A 22577-nucleotide genomic window follows, 5' to 3' on the forward strand; every position below is an offset into this window, starting at 1 on the left:
AGCTGAACTCAAGAGTCAGATGCCCAACAGACTGAGCCACCTGGGTGCCCCAAGTGGTACTATTCTCAAGCATTTGCTAAAGTGGGAGAAAATATACACTAGGTAAGAGATTATTTTTTAACAATATTTAACATGTCTTGAGAATAATAAAATATGGCTCAATAAATATTAGAAAGGATAACATTCTGCCCCCTTGTTTGCATCCAGAAATTTCTGTAAAATTTTTTGGTTTCTGCTGAAACTGAAAACAGAACAGAAAAAACAAAAAGAAAATTATTGAAATAGAAATAGAAATATTATAAATAGCAAATTCTTTTTATTTTAAAATTTATTATTTAAATCCACTAGTACAAAAAGGATTTCATCTGGCTGAAATAAATATTAATATTTTTATGTTTTAATAATATGCAAGTCTATGTAAATATCTCATTAAAATGAAATTATTCCTAAGTTCATCAGTGAGCTACTGTCATTATCTCAAGAAGCTATACTTCTAACTTTGATAACCAATGGGTCTTAATTAAATAGATGATAAACCACTTCTTAGTATAGTTTCTTAACTTTCTATAGAGAACTTATTCACATAGATATGCCTTTAACCGGTGACACAGATGATCTGAACAAAGTTCTCACTAGAGAGCCCAGCTATTCCAAACAAATAAAAAACATGGTTGCAAGCAATGCCATTAATAGAGGATTGCCTGAAGCACAAGCAATATATCCTACCCTCTGGTCCTCTGGGTTGTCCTGGATGAGGTCAGACCATGGAAAACATGCCCACACAGATAGCATTGCTTTGGCCCTTCTAGAACTGCTCTTATCCAATCAGGATTTGATATTATCCCACTGGCCTGTTGAAGGGTTGCAGGTAAACCCACAGATGTAATGGCTCTCTTAAATGTTTAAAACCAAACATAAACAGCCAAAACCTTGCCATTGTCTTCTGAGTGCCTCATCACTAATACTGTGTCTCACCTGTTCTGGCCTGCCCCAAACACACAAGTAGGGAGGAGTCTGTGCCATGCATTACTGTTAAATTACTGCAATTCCCTTTCTAATCATTTTTACCCTTGTTCCCATTTCTTTAACTATTTTCCCCTTTTTACTGAATTTTTAAAAATAAGTTGACCTGAATCCTTTGTATAACTTGAAGAGATATAAAAAAGAAAGAGGTAGTAGTAGGTGGTTGAGATAAATTATTTGAGAGCATTTAGGAAAGAATACAGTGATTATTGGATCCAGTATGGGTTCAATAAGAATAAATCAGGCCAAATTAACAAGTACAGGAAAATACCATGCACGTAACGTATCCTAATTTCAAGAACATGTTTTCTGTTTCTCATAATATAATACAACAGATGCTAACTTAGCTAAGTGAATTCATCTCTGCTTGAACAATGATAACAAAGCAAGATTGATTGAACAATGATAACAAAGAAGGATTGATTAATGAATCTATTCCAATTTGGAAGAGGTCATTAGTAACATAATTCAAAACTCCCTCCTTTGCCTTGAATCTTCAAAGAGATCACAAAAACATTGGGCTTTGAGGATCGGCAATTCCATAAAGCTAGATGAAATATCTAATAAAATGGAAAACAATATCAAGACTGAAAAACAGTTTGGCAGTCTGAAACGGTGGACCAGTTATTGCTTGAAAGATTGTATTTAACAAAGACAATAAATAAATACTTGAGGTAAGAATTAAATGTAAAAGATTAAAACTTCTATTTCACAAATTCAAAGTGAAGGAAAAAACCAAGACCTGGATGGGTGGGTGAATATTTGTTAAAATAAAAATGTGAGGGAACTGAGTGGTATTAAGTTGACTTAATATAACTACATAACATGATTGCTATCAAAAGGTAGAACCATTGTTGCAAATATTAATTGAAGTCAATACTCAAATGAAAGTCCGTTAAACTCCCTCTGTACTACCATTAGCAGTATACTGTTTGTGCTCAATACCCCATCTTTCAAGGACAGGATCAAATACACATTTGGAGAGAGAAAATTGAGATGGAGAGCCTCTGGAAATCCAGCAACAGGTGAAGGAACCAAGGATATTTAGTGTGGGATAACAACAAATTCCGTCAGAAGTTGAGTAGTATTTACTTAGATGGGTTGGGGGATGGATTTGTTTTCCAACTTTTGGAAGGTGCTCTTGTAAAAGAGAACAGGCATTTCATGCTTTTCCAAACAGAAAAGGCAAGATTATAAGCTGTTTGAGGATAGAAACCATGTCTGAAGAATTTTAATATTCTTGGCAAGTCCAATTACACTGCAGGTGTTGTCTGATACTCACTGAAATAAGGAACTGATGTTATTAGAAGATAGATTCCACGGGGCACCCGGGTGGCTCAGTCCGTTGAATGGCTGCCTTTGGCTCAGGTTATGAGCCCCGGGTCCTGGGATTAAGCCTAACATAGGGCTGCCTGTTCCTCAGGGGGTCTGTTTCTCCCTCTCTTTTTGCCCCTCCTGCCACCTACTTGTTAGCTCTCTCACACTCTCTCTCAAATAAATAAATATCTTAAAAAAAGAAAAAGAAAAAGACCAATTCGAGCACTATATATAGAGAAGAACTGTATAAGAAGTAGAACAACAGATTTTCAATATATTGATTTTCATATCACTGGAAATATCCCAGCTGTAAAAACAATAGGGTGTAGTGGCTCAGATTAAGAACACAGTTTCTGGGATAAGGCTGACTTGAGTTCAAATTTCAACCCTGTGAATTAGCTGTGTGACCTCAGCCAAATTACTTAACCTCTCTGGGTCTCAGTTTCTGTCTGTAAATTACATATGGTGTTAACTAGCTTTCAGTTTTGTTTTGATGTTTAAATCAAGACAATGTTTATGAAGAGTTAGGATGGTATCTGGGACAGTAGTAAACATTCAATAAATCATTATTACCCTGGCAGAAATTATCTTAGTATTCCAAGAATATTATGAAAGGAATTCTTGCATTGGATGGGAAGTTGAATAAATGATCTCTTGGTCTTACTCAATTCAAACATTCTCTGATTCTGTGATTTCTCAGCATTATTCTTTTCTATATCCTTAGCATTTATAAATGTCTCTAGAATTGGATTTATCTCACTAAACTGGAAGCATTAAATTAATGTTCACTTCAAGCTCCTCAATAGGAAGGACTGGTTCTTTTAATCTTTATACCTCCAAGTGCACAGCACACTGCCATATAGTAAATAGTACCATACTCACTTTATAAATAAATGAATGATAAACAGTTGAATATTTAATTCATCTCAAAATGTAGATTTGCCATCTTTCCATGAAAATTTCAAGTCCAAATGCTTGAAAATATCCACTTGATCCAACATGCTTCCTTCAAGCCTAAATAAGAAAAGCAAATGAAAAAGATTGCAATTTATTTATCTCTAACCTTCGCCATTTAAGAAATGAACATTCTGAGCACCTTCTATGGGCCAGGTGTTTTCCTACATAATCTCATGTGATTTGTTAACCCATCTATGAAGTAAGTATTATTTTACCTAATTTGTAGATAAGGAAATTGAGTCTCTGAGAACTTAAAAGTCATTCAAGTCATACAATGATTAGGTGATATACACCTAGATTTGAGATTTAGTATGTTTCATTCAAATACTAAGCTGTCCCTTTTAAGACATTTTTAATTGCAAAAGCACATGCTACAAGCTTTTTTTGAAAATTTTAAATTTAGCTATACACAGACTGAAGTATTAAAGCTCTTTTATAGCTTTTCGCCCAACCCTGCCAATCCCTGCATTAATATGCTCTGATCCATAAGAAATCATGTGTAAAAGCACCCTTTTAAGTATTGTTCTATGCATTTACATGCATATATGATATATAAACATAGCATTAATACTATAATATTTAATATTAAGAATGTAGCATTTAAAAAATAAACAATTTTTAATGTAATGATGCAAATAGGTCTATCTCAATTGTAATGAAAACATAAAAATTTGTAATAGTGTAAACTTATATGCTATAATTTATAAAATAATTCCACTATTGTTGGGTATTTAAGTAGCTTCAGATTTTCTTTGATTAAAAACAATACTACACAAACCATATGAGACTTTTGACTCCAGGAAACAAACTTAGGGTTGTGGAAAGGGAGGTGGCTGGGGGGACTGGGTAACTGGGTGACAGGAATTAAAGAGGACACATGATATGAGGAGCACTGGGAACTAATGAATCATTGAACATTATATCAGAAATTGATGATGTGCTATACCTTGGCTAATTGAATTTAAATTTTAAAAAATGGAATATTTTTTAATTTTAAAAAGGAAACAAAACTACAGCAAACAACTTTGTTCACATATGCAAATATTCCTATAGGATAAATTCTTAGAAATAGAGATTTTGTGTCAGAAAGCTATGAATATTTTAAATTCTTTTAGTTATCACTCCATTGTCTACCAACCCACTGTACAGATTTGCATTTCTACAAACTCAGTACGTGTATGTCCCTGTCAACACTGGATAGCACAAGTTGAAAAGATATTTGACAATCTGATGAATGAAATTATGATTATTATAAGTTTCACTTCTATGATTATTAGAGATGTAATACCTTTTTCGTATGCATTTTGCCTATTTTGTATGCCTTCTGTGGATTGTTTGATGATATTCTATGTCCATTTTTAAAACATGGATTATCTTTTTTTTTAAGGATTTTATTTCTTTATTTGAGAGAGAAAACGTGAATGAGAGAGGGCATAAGCAGGGGGAAGGGGCAGAAGGAGAAGCAGACTCTCCACTGAGCAGGTAGATGCTTCACTGACTGAGCCACCCAGGTGCCCCTAGATTGTCTTTTTCTTATTGAATCATTGAAACTCTGCAGATAATATTTATTTTTGTCATATATGTTGAAAGTATCTTCTGCAGGTCTGTCACTTGTCTTTTAAATTTATTCACCAATAAAATTTATTATGTAAATTAACTGGACAATCTATGACATTTTAGAAAATCTTTTCACACCCAGGATTATAAAAATATTTCCCCATGACTCCCAGTATGTTACAGTTTTTTGTTTTTTCGTGTTTATAATTTTAATCCATCTGGAATTTATTTTTGTACATGGTGTGAGAAGGGAATATAACTATTTCTTCCCAAGTGGAAACGTGTTTCCAAAATTAAATCTGAAATAATTGATTATTTCCAACTGATCTGAAATACTATATTTATTATATACTAACCCTCACATGTACATAGGCTGGTTTTGGATTTTGTATTTTTTATTGTGTTCCATTCTGTATTCAATTTGTATTCAACTCTTGTCACTGTATCTGTATAATAAATTTTATGATATATGATGAGGCATTAGGCTTCATACTAGTCTTTTTTTTTTTTTTAAAGATTTTATTTATTTATTTGACAGAGAGAGATCATAGGTAGACAGAGAGAGAGAGAGGGGAAGCAGGCTCCCCGCTGAGCAGAGAGCCCGATGCGGGGCTCGATCCCAGGAGGCTGGGATCACGACCTGAGCCGAAAGCAGAGGCTTTAACCCACTGAGCCACCCAGGCGCCCCTCATACTAGTCTTATTTTTGAAAATGATAGTTTTCTCTTACAGATAAGCTTTAGAATCAGTTATCAAGGTGAGAAAAAAGGCCATTTTGGTTGGGACTACTATGAATTTGTAGATTATTATAAAGGGAATCAACAGGGCCCTGGGTGGTTCAGTGGGTTAAGCCTCTGCCTTCGTTCAGCTCAGGTCATGGTCTCAGGGTCCTGGGATCGAGCCCCACATTGGACTCTCTGCTCAGCAGGGAGCCTGCTTCCCCAACTCTATCTCTGCCTACCTGTCTGCCTATTTTATCTCTCTCTCTCTCTCTCTCTCTCTCTCTGTCAAATAAATAAAAATAAAAATCTTTTAAAGGAGTCAACAATATTGAGGTTTTTCATGTAAAAATGCAATGTATCTCTCCATTTTCATGTCATAAGTCTTAGGTTCCTTTCAGTAAGATTTTAAAATATCATCATGTGGGTTTTGCACATTTCATTGTTTATTTATTTTAGCTACATTATAGATGTTTTTTAAAATTGTCATCTGTGTGATTGGGATCTTCCATCCCCATTGTATTTTCTAAATGGTACAGTGACATACACTGTGCGTCATCTACCAAGTAGCCTCTGATCACTCCTTTCTTGCTAATTTTATTTGGGGTCCTAATTTCATTTGGGGTCTGCAATATGCCCATTCCCAGAGGATGAATCATGATAAGGTCTAAGCCAGCCACAGTTAATCTAAATGATTGCGCTTTTACCACACGCTCATTTTCTCTAACACTTTCGCCACCAACGCTGGCCATGTTATCTAGTATTACAGAATGCGTGAAGAGAGAAAGTCTGATAATATTTACTCCTCGATACAAGTAAAACCCCCTTTGCTCCTGCCCCCATTCTTTCCTCTAACTTTCGATGCTGATGAGCAGGTGCAACACCTGTTTGGGATAAACCATAATATGGCCATGTGAAAACAAAAATAAAGCAGTGTGTTGAGATGATGTAGCAGAAAGATAGTGTCTCGGTCCCTGAAAACGTTACTGAGCCACTGAACATACCAATGAACGGATTCCCTTTTCAGGAAATAGGATTTAAACCTTAACTCAACATTCTCTAACTGAAGCTGAATGCATCCAAACCTATTTAGATATTATTGGCATATGGGAAAATTAATAGATTTTTGTATATTTCCCTTGTCCTCAGTTCCTTTCTTGAACTCTGAGTTCTATTCATTTTTAAGAAGATTGTTTGAGAGTTTCTAATTTGCATTCACAAATGATGATGGTTTGGTCTCAATTTTTCTCATATTTACTCTTAAAATTTCTTAAATTATCCCAAAGGCCAAGAACTCAGTCAAATGTTGAATTGTATCAGTGAATAACATGTATTTTCTTTTTTAATTCCTGACCTTAATGAGAATGCTTTTAATATTTCAGTAGTAGTAAGTTTTGTTGTAATTTCCTGGTAGATATCCTGATAATGAAAAAAGTATCCTTCTAGTTGTGAATTACTGAAAATTCAATTTTGTTTTATTTTGTTTTGTTTGTAATCAGAAATGGATATTAAATTTTATTAACAACTTGTTTTGGCATCTGTCAAGATGATCACATGGTAATTCTACTGTGTTCTGTTAATGTAATGAGCTACCTCAATAGATTTCCTGGTTTTGAGCATCCTTGCTTTTCTGGGATAACCTTATTTAGTCATGGTGAATTACTTCTTTGATGCACTGTTGGATTTTTATATGAAATATGTTGTTCAGAAGTTTTGCATTTATATTTACAAGTAATATTGATATAAGCTTTCATTTCTGTATTTGGTTTGCTTTCTTGAAGTGTGGGGTTATAGAGTAATAATAAGACCAAAGAATGAGTACAAAATCTTTAAACAGCACAGGACTTATACTTTGATGTCTAGAACTTTCTGTATTCTTTAAATTTTTTCCACAAATGTCTATTACTTTATAATAAAAAGAAGTTAAAGATAAATTAAAAAGTACATATATATATTTTACAAACAAAAATTATCATCTCTATAAGGTATAATAGTTTACTTAGTGCCTCTGCAGTGGGAGTTGGGGATTTAACTATGCTTTCTGTTTTTCTGTGGTAATTGGCTTATTTTTCTTTTCTCCTTTCTCTTGAGTCAATTTTCATTATTATATGGATATTTGGAAAATTATCCTTTTCACCTAAGAAATTCAATTTTATTGATATAATAGTCTCATAACTTTTTAATCTCCTCTGTAGTTATGTTTCTTTCCTTATCTTAATGTTATATATTTATGTTCTTTTATCAGACTTATCTGACTTTTCTGTTGATAGTTTAATTGACAAAACTTACTTCTTAATTTTTATAGAGCTCTGCTTTTAACACGCAATACATTCTACTTAAAAAAAATTGGTAAAGGATTTGTAACTCCTTCAATTCAAAGTGTTTGTGTATTTTAAATATGTTCTGTTTCTAATTAATACACTTAAAGATATTAACTTTTATTTGGCTAAAACTGGGTCACATCACGTAAGTTTTCATATATAGTATTCTCAGTGTTGTTTCTATTTGAATAGTCTGTAGTTTCAGGTATATTAAAGTTTTTCAGTAAATAGTTTGTGTGTGTGTTTCTGTTCAGTTTATTTATAGTTTTCGTGTACTCTGATCTGTATTCTGCTTTCAATGCTTACTGATATTATAGAGTTTTTATTTTTGTGGCTGAATGACTGGTCATTTTTAGTAACTGCTCCATGGGTATTGAAAAAGAATATCAGGAACGCAGCTCTACACATACATCTACAGTCAAGTTTAATGAATGTGTTATTCACTTCCTCCATATCCTTTTGTATTTGAGGGCCACTTAATTTGTCATTTTTTGGTGAGGCCTGTCAAAAATCTATAATTATCATTATAGTTTTGTAAACTTCTCCTTATAGATATAACAAATTATACCTCACATATTTAGAAACTATATTATTAGGTAGAAAAATGATGAATTACTCCTTTTACCAATTAAAATGTTTTCTTTTTCATTTTAGTGTTTTAACCTTGAATTTTATTTTGTCTGGTATTACTATATTTTCTCCTAATTCATTTCTGATAGCACTTCTCTGATTTCTGGTTACTTCCTTTTATTTCCAAAAACTCCTGGTCATTTACTTTTACTTGCAACCTATTTAAACAGCTGTTTGCATTTTTGTTTCTTAGACCATCATGTTGTTTAACACATCTCCTTCTGGAAACTGACAGATTTTCCGACCCTCAGTAACAAACAGGATGTAGAGGAATTGTACAACCCATTTACTCAACCTGAATAAAGTTTATGGTTATTAATTTGCTTTAATAGTATGAGATTCTTCATATCCCCATAGAGAACCTTTATCCATTAACACTTACTCTGAAAGTTGCCACAAATATATTAACTATATAGTTTGATTTCTGACTTCTTATTTTTATTTCTGAGGTTGTGTTTGTGTTTTCTATTGTCAAATCCTCTTGTTTATTTAAATCTTTTATTTTCTTTCACTGAATTAAAACAGTGAATAGTCGTTTAAGATATTAGACTCAGATCTGAATCTAACTATTTTAAGAAAAGAGCCAAAAAAAACCCCAAAAAACAAAAGAAAATAAAAACCAAACAAAAAAAGAAAAAAAAAACTGATGTAAAGTTTTGAATGGACTGGTAACCCAATAATGTATCTACATTATCTATGTTTTGTAAAATGATAAAGAGGTCATAGATGAAACAATAACCTGTGTACCTACTGAAGGAATTGGAACTAAGTTAAATTACATATAAATTTACACATATATGTATAAATATGTACATATGTATTACATTTATACATACAAATATGCATATAAACATTGCATTTATGTACATTTATATATATACACATAAATTTTACATATAATATAAATTTACACATATATGTCTAAATTACTACCTATATATATGGAGAGAGAAATGCTGCTCAAATATTTAATAAAACCTAAACAATATTGTGATCTTTTCCAGTTTAAAGGGATAAATCTGGTAATAAAAGAGAAAATTAGGACCAAGAATAAAACAGACACATTTGCTGTAATGAAGGTAATCTTTCAATTAAGTGGGTAAAGAAAGGGTGTTTTTAGCAATACAATGACAATCGGTTAATGATTTGGGAATTGTCTGATCCCTACCTCAAACCACATATTAAAATAAATTATACAGAGGTTGTACAATTAAATGTGAAAGTAAAACTCTTGATATTCGTAGGGGAAAAACACCCATGTACATAAGTAGTTGTCCCATTAGGGATTTTGAAGTCTTTCTTAATTTTATACCAATAGCGGAAGGCCAAAAGAAAATGAGTGATAAATTTGAATACAAATATTTTAACCTCAGTATGTTAAAAAAGCAGTATTTTCAAAGTTAAAAATAAAAACTAAGAAAAATATTTTTTTCTATATTATAAGAGGTTAATATCCTTATTCTATAAAGTGACATCACAAATTATTGTAAAAACACAGACATACAGGGGCACCTGGATGGCTCAGTGGGTTGGGCCTCTGCCTTTGGCTCAGGTCATGATCTCAGGGTCCTGGCTCAGGTCATGATCTCAGGGTCCTGGGATTAAGACCTGCATCAGGCTTTCTGCTCAGTGTGGAGCCCGCTTCCCTGTCTCTCTCTGCCAGCCTCTCTGCCTACTTATGATCTCTCTGTCAAATAAATAAATGAAATCTTTAAAATAAATAAATAAATAACCACAAACATACAATCCTATGAATAAAAAACAAGCAAAGGATATCAGCTATCGAATCAAAAAGGGGAAAAAATACAGAGGAAAGAGTTAACAGCAGTTCTCTCTGTATTTTTAGACTAGGTATTATCTTATTTTTTCTTTTGTTTAACTTTTCTGTATTTGCTAACTTTGCTACAATACCTATTACTTTTATAATCAGGAAATATAAATATATCAAGGTATATTTATAGACATGATGCAAAAAAATATATTACTATGTTATATTGGTAGTTTAACACTTGACAATTAGGAAAGAAGGTGCTATCTGAAATCAGAAGTCCTAAGTTCAAGTCCCAGGGCTCATTGAATGATCTTGAGCAAGTCACTGAACTTTGAGCCTTGATTTCTCCAAATAGAAAACAGAAGAAATAATCCTCATGTCATAAATTGTGAAGAATAGATTTTTAAAAATGTATGTGATAGGAGCACCTAGGTGGCTCAGTGGGTTAAGCCTCTGCCTTCAGCTCAGGTCATGATCTCAGGGTCCTGGGATCAAGCCCCGTATCGGGTTCCCTGCAGGGAGCCTGCTTCCTCCTCTCTCTCTGCCTACTTATGATCTCTCTCTCTCTCCCTCTCTCTGTCAAATAAATAAAATCTTTAAAAAAAATGTATGTGATAAATGCTTTATGAGGGTCACTTACAGATGTCAGAGATTCCCATCACTGATCTGATGTGTTAGGGCTTTTCCCAGCCTCCAGACAAAATCTGTGCATCTTCTCTTACAAACACCATATCCCTTTGCCTGATGAGGGCTTAGGTTTCTAAATTGAGGAGATGACAGCTGGATAGGTCTTGGATTTTGCAATCTCCTCAGTGAATGGGACAGGAGCACCTAGTAGAGCCTGGCTACATTCAGGTTTATAGTTAAATGAAACTGTAATAACAGTCACTATTGCTTTCCTTTTTCCATGTCATATGCTTTATCTTCCAGTTTTAGTATCCACAGCATTAACTCAGTTACCAAACTGATACTACAATTCCACGTTTATGACACTTAAAAAGCCTCAACTGGGGTGGCTCATTCAGTAAGTGTCCGACAGTTTCAGCTCAGGTCATGATCTCAGGTTTGTGAGATCTCTCTTGGGATTCCCTCCCTCCCCCTACCTCAACCCCTCTCTCTCTCCATCTCTAAAAAAAAAAAAGGAAAATTCTCTACTGATTTCAAATTCAGTCCTCTGTCATAAGTCAGATGAGAGAGCACTGGCCAATCTCCTTTTTCAATAACAGAAATAAGTCCTTTGTGAGTGTTGCATGATGTAGAGGCAGAGAGGCAATGCAAAAGGACCAGAAGAATCAACTTTTCTATGATCCCTGATATGCTGAACAGCACTGATTCTCCATTTATATCTTTAAATTAAATGAAAGCAGAATTACAAGCTTCCATGTGAAAAGCCTTATGCCTCCTGGTCTTTTTTTTTTTTTTTCCCCTGAGTCTAAGCCTATAAAAACTCTTTTAGATTGAATGATGAGAAGGAAAAAGTGGAGAAAAACCCTAAACATTCTCAAGGAAGAAAACATGTTGATATATGGACAACTTAATTAACTGCTCTGCTAATCCTCTGAGTTTACAAAAAAGATAAAATGGACTGAAAGTTATCACAATAATTTAGAGAAAGTGTAAAAATTATTTATTGGTTGACGAAGCTGTTAATTGTTGGTTATGTAAAGTATAAAATCTCATTTCTGGGAAACCTTATGAAGGAAGGTATGAATTCACTGTATGAATTTTTCTGAACATATACAACTGTTTCTTCATTTGATATATCAATAAACAAAATACTCTTGATTTTAAGACTTTCTGTTCCATTTTTAAAAAACCTCTGGCAATAATTCAGTCTGGTAGCTGAGTTCTAGCAAAAAACAAATGGAACCAGCAAGCAGAAAGTAAATAGTAATAGGAGAATTTAGATAAAATTAATTTGCTTGGGTTTTTCATTAATAATTGTTGATTTTTAAATTTTGTTTAAATAGTAATGGATTAATTTTTGACAGGGGTACCTATTTTGGTTTTGAATTTCTGGACTAAAGACCTGTCTTTTGACTTTGGAGCTTTCCCTTCATCTATGCCATCTCACAGTGAAGCTTTATGGACTTGGATCATATTAGCTTACACTTGAAAACCCCCATGTTCTTTATCTGCATTTAAAAAAAAAAGCTTCATAGCAATCTTATAAATATTTAATTGTTCTTCTTTTACAGATATAAAAACTGATGCATGGAGTCCAAGGTCATCATTAGTAAGAGCAGGAGCTGGAAACTAGTGTGTAGATGTACATTGCTGGATTTGGTTTTGTCTTTCTTCTGAACATTAAATCAATAAATACTTACTTAAAACATGCTCCTTGCAATGAGCAAATTTTCAGGATAAACATTAGGAGGATACTAAAGAGTAAACTTGTTCTGCATTTTAGATACTTAAAAAAACATGCAACCAATACTCCACTTTTATGAAACATTGATCTTAGCAGCTTGCAGGGAAATCAAACCTCAACCTAGTAGATAGGAGAGAGTATATACAGATTCTACATTATGGAGAAAGGACAATTAACATGAAATCTACAAGGGGTCAGTCCAGGGTTAGTGGTTAGTGGATGAAAAGTCAAGTCAGTTTGATGCTGGCAGTTAGTATCCAAAATCTGAACATTGAACTTTTGAGTAAAGGCTGTTTAGGGAATCAAATGAATATATGCAAGGACTTCAAGATGTGTATGTTTTAAAATAACGATTAATGAAAACTTACAATTAAATTTCTCTTACACATTAGACAAACATTTTTTTCAGTCAGTGATTATGACATAAGAGAAATTCTGTGCTGGCAAAATTTACTTGCAAGTTCTACAATTTTTTTCTTTCTAACTCCAAAAAGGATACATTCATTGTAGAAATGTTTAAAAATCTGAGAAGTTAGGGCTCTTGGGTGACTCAGCCAGTTAAGGTTCTGACCCTTGATTTTACCTCAGGTCATGATCTCAGGGTCATGGGAATGAGCCCCACGTCGGGTTCTGTGCTGAGTGTGGAGCCTGCTTAAAATTCTCCCTCTCCCAGGGAGACAAACCATGAAAGACCCTTAACTGTAGGAAACAAACGGAGGGTTGCTGGAGGGGACGTGGGGGGGTGGTGGTGGGGATAGCAGGGTGATGGGCATTAGGAGGGCACTGATGTGATGAACCCTGGATGTTATAGATAACTGATGAATAACTGAACTCTACATCTAAAACTAATGATGTACTATATGTTGGCCAACGGAATTAAAAAAAAAAAAAGATTCTCCCTTTTCTCTTTGCCCCTCCCTCCCCGCTCTCTTTAAAAAAAAAAAAAATCTGAGAAGCCACAGTGAGAAAATATATACCCATAATTACATCACTTAGAAAAATTACATCACCTGGAAAAAACTATTAACACTTTCATTATACTTTCCTAATCCTTTTTCAATGCTGAATACACACGTAAACACACATACTCACATACACATGTGGAATAATGCTGTATATACTGTTTTGAAACCTGGTTTTCTCTTATCAAAAAAATCATGTAAATATTTCAATGTCATTTAATATTTATTACAGAATTTGATAGCCATATATATATATTTTTTTTTTACATAGAAGAACATATTTTTTTTTTTAACCAGTCACTTGTTGGTTATTAATGCCACAGTGAACTTCCTTGTACATAAATTTTTGATAATAGTCATGAATACTTAGGTCAGTTTCTAAAAGTTAAGTTTCTGGGTTAAAGACTTTACATATATCCAGAAAGATTGAAACTTGTCATAGTCCCACCAACAGAGAACTAAAGGGTCTGTTTTTCCATATCCTCCACAACTGGGAATTATCTTAACAACTGGCAAATGTAAATACACACTCAATGCAGTATATATTTCTGCCAACTTGTAGAGTTGAGTGCCATAGCTTTCATGTTCATAACTGATGAAGTTGAATTTCATACTAGCCATTAGTAACTTTATTTTGATAATATTTGATAATATTTTGAGAGTATAGTGGAATTCTAGATTTCAAAATGCAAGAGTAAGAAGTTATGAGACCTGGATTTTAGTTTTCTTTACACCATTAGCTTTGGAAGACCTTAGGTTAAATCATTCAATCTTTTTGGTCTTAAATTTCCTCTTGTATATAAAATATACTCAAAATGCCCACTCAGATCTTCTTATTGTCCCTGTGAAAAGCAAATTAGATTATTTTCCTGAAAACAGCTACTGTACCACTAATTTATTAACAATATTAATTAGCTCTTTGAAACTCATTTATAATAACAAGACACAAAAAAGAAGATTCTATCACTTAACTTTAAAATGTTTTTAAGGGGCACCTGGGTAGTTCAGTGGGTTAAGCCTCTGCCTTCCGCTTAGGTCATGATCTCAGGGTCCTGGGATTGAGCCCCGCATTGGGCTCTCTGCTCAGCAGGGACCCTCCCCCCCAACCCCCGCCGCCGCCTGACTCTGCCTACTTGTGATATCTGTCAAATAAATAAATAAAATCTTTTTTAACAAGGTTTTAAAATACTTAAACAGGTAATCGACAATTCAGTTCAAAGCAGTCAACTCCATATCAGTATATATGTGTGTGTGTGTGTGTGTGTGTATGTATAGACACATAGGTACATATGGTTTATATATAATTATATAACATATGGTTTATATATAATTATATAACATATAGTTTATATATAAGTTCCACATTTTCTAAATTTTTATGAGAGGTCAACTTACTATTGACACATTGGTATATTTCCTTTCAAGGTGATTTGTGTGTGTGTGTGTGTATGTGTTATAAAAAATAATCAGTGATCATAATTTTGTATCTAGGTCTTTTACCTAGCAGGAGGCCATTTTTCCATTTAATTACAAAATCTTACTAACAATTTTATAAGCTGCCTACTACATCATAGTGGGGATATATTCTTATTTATTTACCGTTTCTCTTCTCTTTCTTAATCACAAGTTATTTTCAATTACTTACTTTACCTGTGCCATTTTTTTGTATAAGTTTTTTCTCCATTTCCGATTGGTCCCTTAGGATAGATTCTTAGGGGAGGAATGGGGGACAAAAGGTGTGACAATCTTAAAACTTTAAATATATATTGTTAATTGTGCTAAAAGGACTTGTGCCAGGTTTTAATTCCTCCTAGGAATATATAATGGGAGGGCTTAATTTGGGGGTATAGTAGTCACTGCTAGACCACATTATTATTATTATTATTACTGTTATTTACTTTTTAAAGTGTAAAAATGATTCATGTTTGTACACACAAAAATAGCTCAAACATTTTCTTTTCCACTTCTCTAACCCCTTACCAAACTTACAGTTTGGCACGTACACTATCAGACTGTGCTTTAATTCAATTAATTTTAATGATATATTTACTTTGATATGTATTGAAAATGTATATATAAAATAGCCCATCAGACCTGTGATATAATGAGTATTATTGCTTTTGATAAAGCTAATTTATTTTTAAAGTTGATTTTAAAATAATATATGTTAAGTAAATAACATGTAAACAAAACAATCTTGAAGTGATCTGAGAACAGTAACTTCAGAAAAATGCCATAGAGGCGTAACTTCTAGAGTTGACTGCCTCTGACCAGCTCTGTGGTCCTGACCAAGTCACGTCCCATCTCTGAGCTTTAATTTCCAGAGCAAGTAGCAGGAATCTGGAAATACTGGTCTTTCTGCTAGAGAGGGATGCTTCAACAAATGGGCAATCTCTCAGCTGAGTCTTTTTCTTCTGAATTTTGGTTAATCTAATCATAGTTGAGCTCAGGTTGCTCTTTCCTAAAAAGATCTCCTCTATTAAGAAATTCATGTATAAATATGAGTTAAGTAGGATATTGACTTTAAAATGAAACCCCAAAATTTTACTTTAACAAAATACCACTTCTCAATAACTTCATAATAGGAGCAGAAATGTTCAAGTTAATTATAGTACCCAAATTGGCTAAATTCCTGTATTGCTTTTGAGAAAGTAAAAAAAAAAACAAAACAAAGTAAAGTTCTATAACCAAGTAATGTGATTTTAAAGCTAGTGGGTCAACAAGTAGATCATGCATTGAGACTCTAACCTATTGTCTCCTATTCCTCTTTGCATCCCTAATATTCAGCTCTAAGTGCGGCACATTGTGGCTACTAAATAGATATTCAACGATTGAATGATATTACATATGAATGTTCCATATGTGGTAACCAGTTTGATAGAACTGTAAATTTAACTTGTACTAAGGGAGAAAGACTTTTTTTTTTTTTTTTAATTTTAGAACATTGCTATTGAACTATCCTCTCTGGTATCCAAAGGTATATATATACAAAGATTCATATGAAGTAAATTTAATATAAGTCATTGCAATTGCCCTTCCTTTGAGAGCTGTTCAGAATCACAAATTATCCACCTTTGTCTTCTTTTCATCACTCCTCCCTAGGCATGGACACTAGTCAACTAGTTATACATATTTGGATATGGGTTTATGAGAATATATTGATTTTTCTGTTAGGGCTCAGAAGGAAAGTGTTAGTGACTTAACTTTGTGGATATTTGGTGGATCCATAGTTACTGAATTTGAAATTAAAAAAAAAAAACCTTTTTAAAGACTGAGTAATTTCCAACGACAATAAAAGATCTTGAGGATTTAGAATAACCCTTTGAAAATCAGAAACTCAAATAGTAAAAGACTACATTGAACTGTACTGAAAAGAAGTTTTGCATAGGTGGGAAAATAGCACCAAGTTCAAGAGGTCTGTCACAATATGGTCAAATGTTTAAAGATGGAATAATTGAGACTTCTGAAAAAGCCATATTCAATTCATTTGCTCTTTGTTTTGTTAAAATCATCAGCATGAACAGTTTTCCAGCTGGAAATTTAGAAAGTGGGGTTATAAACTGGAATTTTGGGTTGGCTTTTTTTTTTTTTTTGGTATAGTTTTTGTAAGGAGGACTTTTCTTTTTTATATGATATAATGTAAATATTGTAACAATGACAGAACAAGAACAGGAGTGAATAGCTCTTGTTTCAGTTGAAATTCTGTCTTTTTAATGTAGCCTCTGGACCAGCTCTTCTTTCCATAATTCCTTCCTGCAGGTGACAGAGGCCCTTTTCCTCCCAGAAAACACTTCTTTGAGAGATCTGGGTGCCTTCCTTTCATAAACCTTTAAAAGCCAAAATGATTTATAGGCTACCCCTATCCTTCTAGAGGTGGGCACCTAAGTAGATCATATTTGCATGGGTCACTCTGATTGTAGGACTCCACTGATTCTTGAACTAAAACTGCAAGATTTATTATTCTGTTAATGCTCATAAAGTCACTCTTTTGATGAGCCATAATTTCCCTTTATGAGGAGCCTGCATGCCGGTCACTCATGATAAGGGAGAAGAAAGTCCAGACTTCCAACACGTTCATATTTCCTCATGAACATTAATAAGGTCTTGAAATCCCATATGACTCCAGGACATAATGGCATGGGATACAGCAACAAAAGGTAAATTTCACGCAGTCAACATGTCCCCATAAGACTTCCCTTACATTGTTGGTTGTGTACAAAAACTAAGCTTTTCCATTTTTTAATGCAAAAAATTTAGAAATTAACCTTCCTGATGGAGAAGATACCCTACCAGGTAGGCTTGTGTTATCCTTGTGAATTTTCTTAAGGAATGACCTAGCAGGAGGTGCGAACTTTCTCCTGTTATCTTAATTGTCCGCTAATGGCAAAGCATAATTACAGTTACTTAAGTGCCAACTTTATCGAGGTTTTCACTAAAACCTTCAGCCACAGCGCTTTCCTTGACTGACCCAGCTTTTATCTATCCACTTGCTTTACTATCATTTGAATGAAAACGGCCCCCAATAAAAACAAGCAAACAAAAAGCCTAATCCCCAACCATGTTGAGTATCTTCTGTTGTTTTAGTTGGAGAGTTAAGGCAGTTGTGACCTCAAAGAAGTCGACGAAATTGTGTATGGCATCATTAATTGAAAATGTAGCCTTCCCACATTCAAAAAAGCAGGGTTTTGCGGGAGTTCTGCAATAGTTCGCTTCACGGCTCGGGGAAGTCAATTCGCTGCTAAACCAGAAGATGGTCTTCTAAAGACTGTCCTGTATTTGGAATGGAAACTTAGCCATTGTACCTTTCCCCCAGTGCACCCACATGAGAAGCCCGAAAGCCACCCATCGGTCTCTGGAGCTCCTCGCTGCCTTTGTCCCTTCTAGACGTGGAGGCTTGGAGAGGAGGTTTAGTTTCCAAGGATTGGAGCGTTTGAAGGGCGGGGCCATCTCCAAGTCCATCTCCCCTTTTTGTCCTCTTCTCCTGGGACGGGAGGGAGGAGCCAGGTCCCCCCGCGGCCGGTTCGGGAGCTCTCTGTCTCGGTCGCTGGAGGTGAGTCTGAAAGGGCGGCAGCCCGTTTAATTGTAGCGCAGGTTAATTTCTCGAGTTCACCGCAGTCGGTCGGCCCGCCGCTTCCCGGGTCCTTGCCAACTGGGTTTATGAGGTCTGAGGCGTGTTGGGGCGCGCTCGCATTCTCGCAAAAGGCTCCTCCCCAGGGCTCATTCCCCGACTGCGGGCAGCCCTTTGGTGCCCCAGGAGCCTTGGGTTTCCTCTGACCTCGGCGCTTCCTCTTCCCTCCCCACCGCCTGGTTCCGTGCGACCCTGCCCCCGGGGAAGGGCGGCCCCCATCTTAGGACTTCCGACCCAAGCCAACCCAGAAAGGTACCTTCACGTCGAGGAAGATTTTTATCACAGCCTCCAAAACCCAGCGGTAATAGGGGCTTTCAACCTGAAATACGATTGTTATTTTCCCGGTGCAGGGCTTGACAGAGAAAGTCAGCTTTTTATTAAAGACAAAGAGGTAAATTATCAGCTGGGGCACTGAAGGGACGGCGGAGACCTGGCGCGCTTCCTCTCGTTGCCACGAGGAATTTGTGGGGGAGCGGCAGCCGCCGCTCAGACACCCCTGGGGTCCCGGGGGAGGAGCTCGGGGCAGAAGGACTTCCCCGGGTCCCTCCGGGCACCTGGAAGGGAGAGTCCTGCCAGTTCTGCACAAAGCCAGGGGCATTTCAGTTCTGAGCAGCCTTACCGTCCTCCTCTCTCCTTTCTTCTTTCTCTTCTCTTTCTTTGACTCGCGTCTCCCTTTCGCCTCTGTGCTTTCTCCTCCTTGTTCTCCTCTCCCTACTTTTTCTCTTCCCTCTCCTCGTCCTCCCCCTCCTTTCTTTTCCACCGCACGCGTAGAGTGTCATTTATTTATTTATTTATCACCCCCGCCATCAACACCCTTTTAGGGCTCCCAAGCTTTTCAGTGTGAGTGGGAGGAGAAAAGGGCAGGAAGTGTTGACTGCGAGGGGATGAAATCGTGCCTCTGGGTGAGAGATTCTGCCCCGAAATAAACGATTGGGAAAAAATCTTGGAAAATGAGGAGTCGGATCTGTTTATGAAAGCCCGCTATCCGATGGGAACCAACTCCGCGCGCGTCTCCTCCTCCCCTTTATTGTATGGGTTTATGGGTATATCTTCCCGGACTGTTGTTTGGGGTGTGTGTGGCGGCGGGGGGGGGGGGGGGGGGGCGGAGGAGGAGTGAGTATTAAAGAGGACAATCTGGCCCAGGATCTTCAACACCGCGCCTTCTCCACCGGATGCGCGCTCCCCAATGCAAAGGAATCCAACATCCCCCAATTCAGACGCGGACAAAAGAAACTTTAATTAAGGTCTCTGCCCCGCGCGCTGTGTGTTTCTCTCTCCCGATGCTGGTGATGTCCAACTCGAGGATGCGAGAAATAGAAATGGTACAACCAGCCCGTGCCCTTGAACTTCAATTGCTCCTGACTTGCTGTATTGATTTTTTTTTTTTTTAAATAGTGTAGGCACCCCTCCCAAATCAAATTAAAGCCTTAGGAGACGTTCGACCTGGTGAGGGGTGAGGGGGAACCCATTCCTTTGCAAAAGAGAGAGTTCAGAACGATTTGGGGGAAAATAACACTAAATAAAATTCAAGGTGTGAAAGCCTCATCTTGGTTCTCATGTCTTCAACACCATGACACCTTATCATTAGAAGCGCTGATTGTTACTTTCCGAGCCTTTAGATGATCAGCCAGAAAGTGCAAACAACGCGGGGCTGGAGGGTGTAAAGTTATTTAAGTAGATTTTTTTTTTCCTTTTGGTGCGCCGTCAAAACATTTCACAAGTTAGGAAAATAAAGTGGTGGTTCCGAAGCTCAGAATGATGGGTTCCTTCCCTCCCCCATCCCCCCTCTCCATATCAGTAGAGAAATAAAATGCACAATGAGCCTTTATTTCGGGGGAGAAGACTTCAAAATACGTGCCAGTAATGGACAATTTGAGCTTTTCACTGGAGATACTCACACCGCAAGCTGGAAAGGGATTAAAAAGCCCCACGTGGTTGATCTGGGTTTAGACTTGCAACCTCTAGTTCCCCATGTATGTTCTTTGCAAAGATTGGCCTCTAGATGGATGCGTGTGAGGGACTCTCTGGGGCCGGGGCTCGGCGCCTGGGGCTGGGCTGATGTTGGGAGAGCTATGAGCGGCCGGGCAGGGTCCTCACTGGGGGCTTCCTCTGCCGGCCAGGGCGGCCGGGCGCCTCCGGGACGCGAGAGCGCACGCCTCAGCCCGGCCGCCGCGCTCCTCGCACCGCCTTCTCCGCAGGTCTTTATTCATCTCATCTCCCTCTTCCCCTTCTCCTCCTCCTTTGCCTCCTTCTCCTCCTCTTCCTCCTCCTCCTCCACCACCACCACCTCCTCCGCCGCCGCCGCCACCTCCTCCTCTTGCATCTCACTGGCCTGGCTCTGTGTTGCTCTGAGTGACAAAGACAATGTCCCAGTCTTAACTTTGCAACCACCTTGCCTCCTTCTGGGGTTCAGCGGGGGGGAGGGGGGACAGCAGCCGCAGCCTCAGCATCTCCTCCAGCTTCTTCTGTTCTTCTCCAGCTCTTGGATAATTCTTCCTTTTTTTTCCCCCCAGCCCTTTTCTCATTTCTTTCTTTCTTTCTTTTTTCTTCCTGTCTCCTGCACGTTGTTGTTGTTATTAGAAAGGCTTCGCGCACCCCCTGGTGCTCCGGCGTTTTGTGTGGCAGGAGAAGATTGTCTTCCTTCTCTCTTTCTGTCTTGCTTTCTCTCTCCCTCTGGTTGCTCATTATTCAGAGAGAGACACAGAGGGAGGGAGAGAGAGAGCGCGCGAGGGAGAGGGAGGAGAGGAGAGAGAAGAGGAGAGAGAGGGGAGAGAGAGAGAGTGAGAGGGAGAGGGAGGGAGGGAGAGGGAGAGGGAGAGAGAGAGACGGATATCTCAGGTCATCTGCAGCTGCAGCGAGTCTGAGGAGCCGAGGAAGGCAGGGAAGATGGCGATCCTCCATTGCTGAGACCCGGCAGAAGCACATGAGACTCCCAAACAACTTCCACAACAATAACCCGAGCAGGAAGAGGAGAAAGAGAAAGAGGATAAGGAGGCGGTGGGGCTGGAGAACCCGAAACACCTCCAGGCGCCGGGACGCTTCTTCTGTAAGTTACTGCAATTAACAACCACCTCGGGGTGGTCCGAGTGCTCCGGGGAGGAGAGCGCCGGGCGGTGGAGGCACAAACGCGCTCATTCATTCGGCCAAGGAGGGTTGGTGGAGCGGGGAGGAGAGGAAGTCCCCCGCATGGACTGGCTGTTGGGAGAGGAGAAGAAGCGAGAGAGAAGAGGAGGAGGAGGAGGAGGAGGAGGTGGAGGAGGAGGAGGGGGAGGAGGGAGAGCAGGAGGGGGAGGAGGAAGAGGAGGAGGAGAAGCGAGGGAGGAAGAGGAGGAGGAGAAGGTGGTGGTGGTGGTGGTGGCAGTGGAGGTGGCTGTGCTTTTCCTGCTGGCTGCTCCTTCTGGGGGGAGCGGAGCGCTGTGGCTTAATTAATTTCGTGTAGTTCTGTGGAGAGAAGAGAAAATGAAAGATGAGTGAGGAGAGAGCTGGAGCCCTAGGACGGATGCTCCGAGTGTGGGGATAGGAGTAGGGACAGAGAGGGGGGCGGAGGGCGGGAGGCGAGGGGACCTGAGCCGAGAGCCAGAGGGAGCGAGCGAGGGGCAGAGAAGGGAGCGCTCCGAGCCGCCCCGACCCGAGCGGGTTGACCTCTTTCTTTCTCTGTCCCTCTCCTTCCTTTCCCCCTCTCTGTCTGCCTGTCCCCAGCCCGATGGCAAAGCCGTGCGGATTGGCACCCCCCTCTTCCTCAGGTATTTGGCTCTCTCTCTCTCTCTCTCTCTCCCCGAAGTTGGGATGCGGGGTCGGGATGTGTCGGGGGGGTGGCTGCTG

At 37.8% G+C, this 22577-nt stretch overlaps 2 protein-coding genes across 11 annotated transcripts in view; one reads left to right on the top strand and one right to left on the bottom strand.

Moving 5' to 3' along the window:
- The first annotated feature begins 12513 nt into the window (after positions 1-12513).
- Positions 12514-22577, top strand: part of ZNF462 (zinc finger protein 462) — a 144282-nt gene continuing 134218 nt past the window's right edge. For 4 of the 10 annotated variants that reach the window (XR_004383043.1, XM_032860775.1, XM_032860781.1 and 1 more), the window contains exon 1: positions 21544-21801. The gene's annotated coding sequence lies outside the window, so the exon portion shown is untranslated. Of the gene's footprint in view, positions 12554-18624; positions 18678-21541; positions 21802-22135; positions 22499-22577 lie in introns of those variants that run through there. The other 6 variants (XR_004383044.1, XM_032860783.1, XM_032860780.1 and 3 more) reach the window with 5 other exon arrangements.
- Positions 18417-19027, bottom strand: LOC116869481. Its single transcript, XM_032860785.1, is given in 3 exon segments — positions 18417-18663; positions 18665-18848; positions 18851-19027. Coding segments are annotated over 3 exon segments (555 nt in total). The 5' UTR covers positions 18975-19027.

Source organism: Lontra canadensis, unplaced genomic scaffold (genome assembly GCF_010015895.1).
Source record: "Lontra canadensis isolate GAN:19392208 unplaced genomic scaffold, GSC_riverotter_1.0 scaffold19, whole genome shotgun sequence".
Lineage (NCBI taxonomy): Eukaryota > Metazoa > Chordata > Mammalia > Carnivora > Mustelidae > Lontra > Lontra canadensis.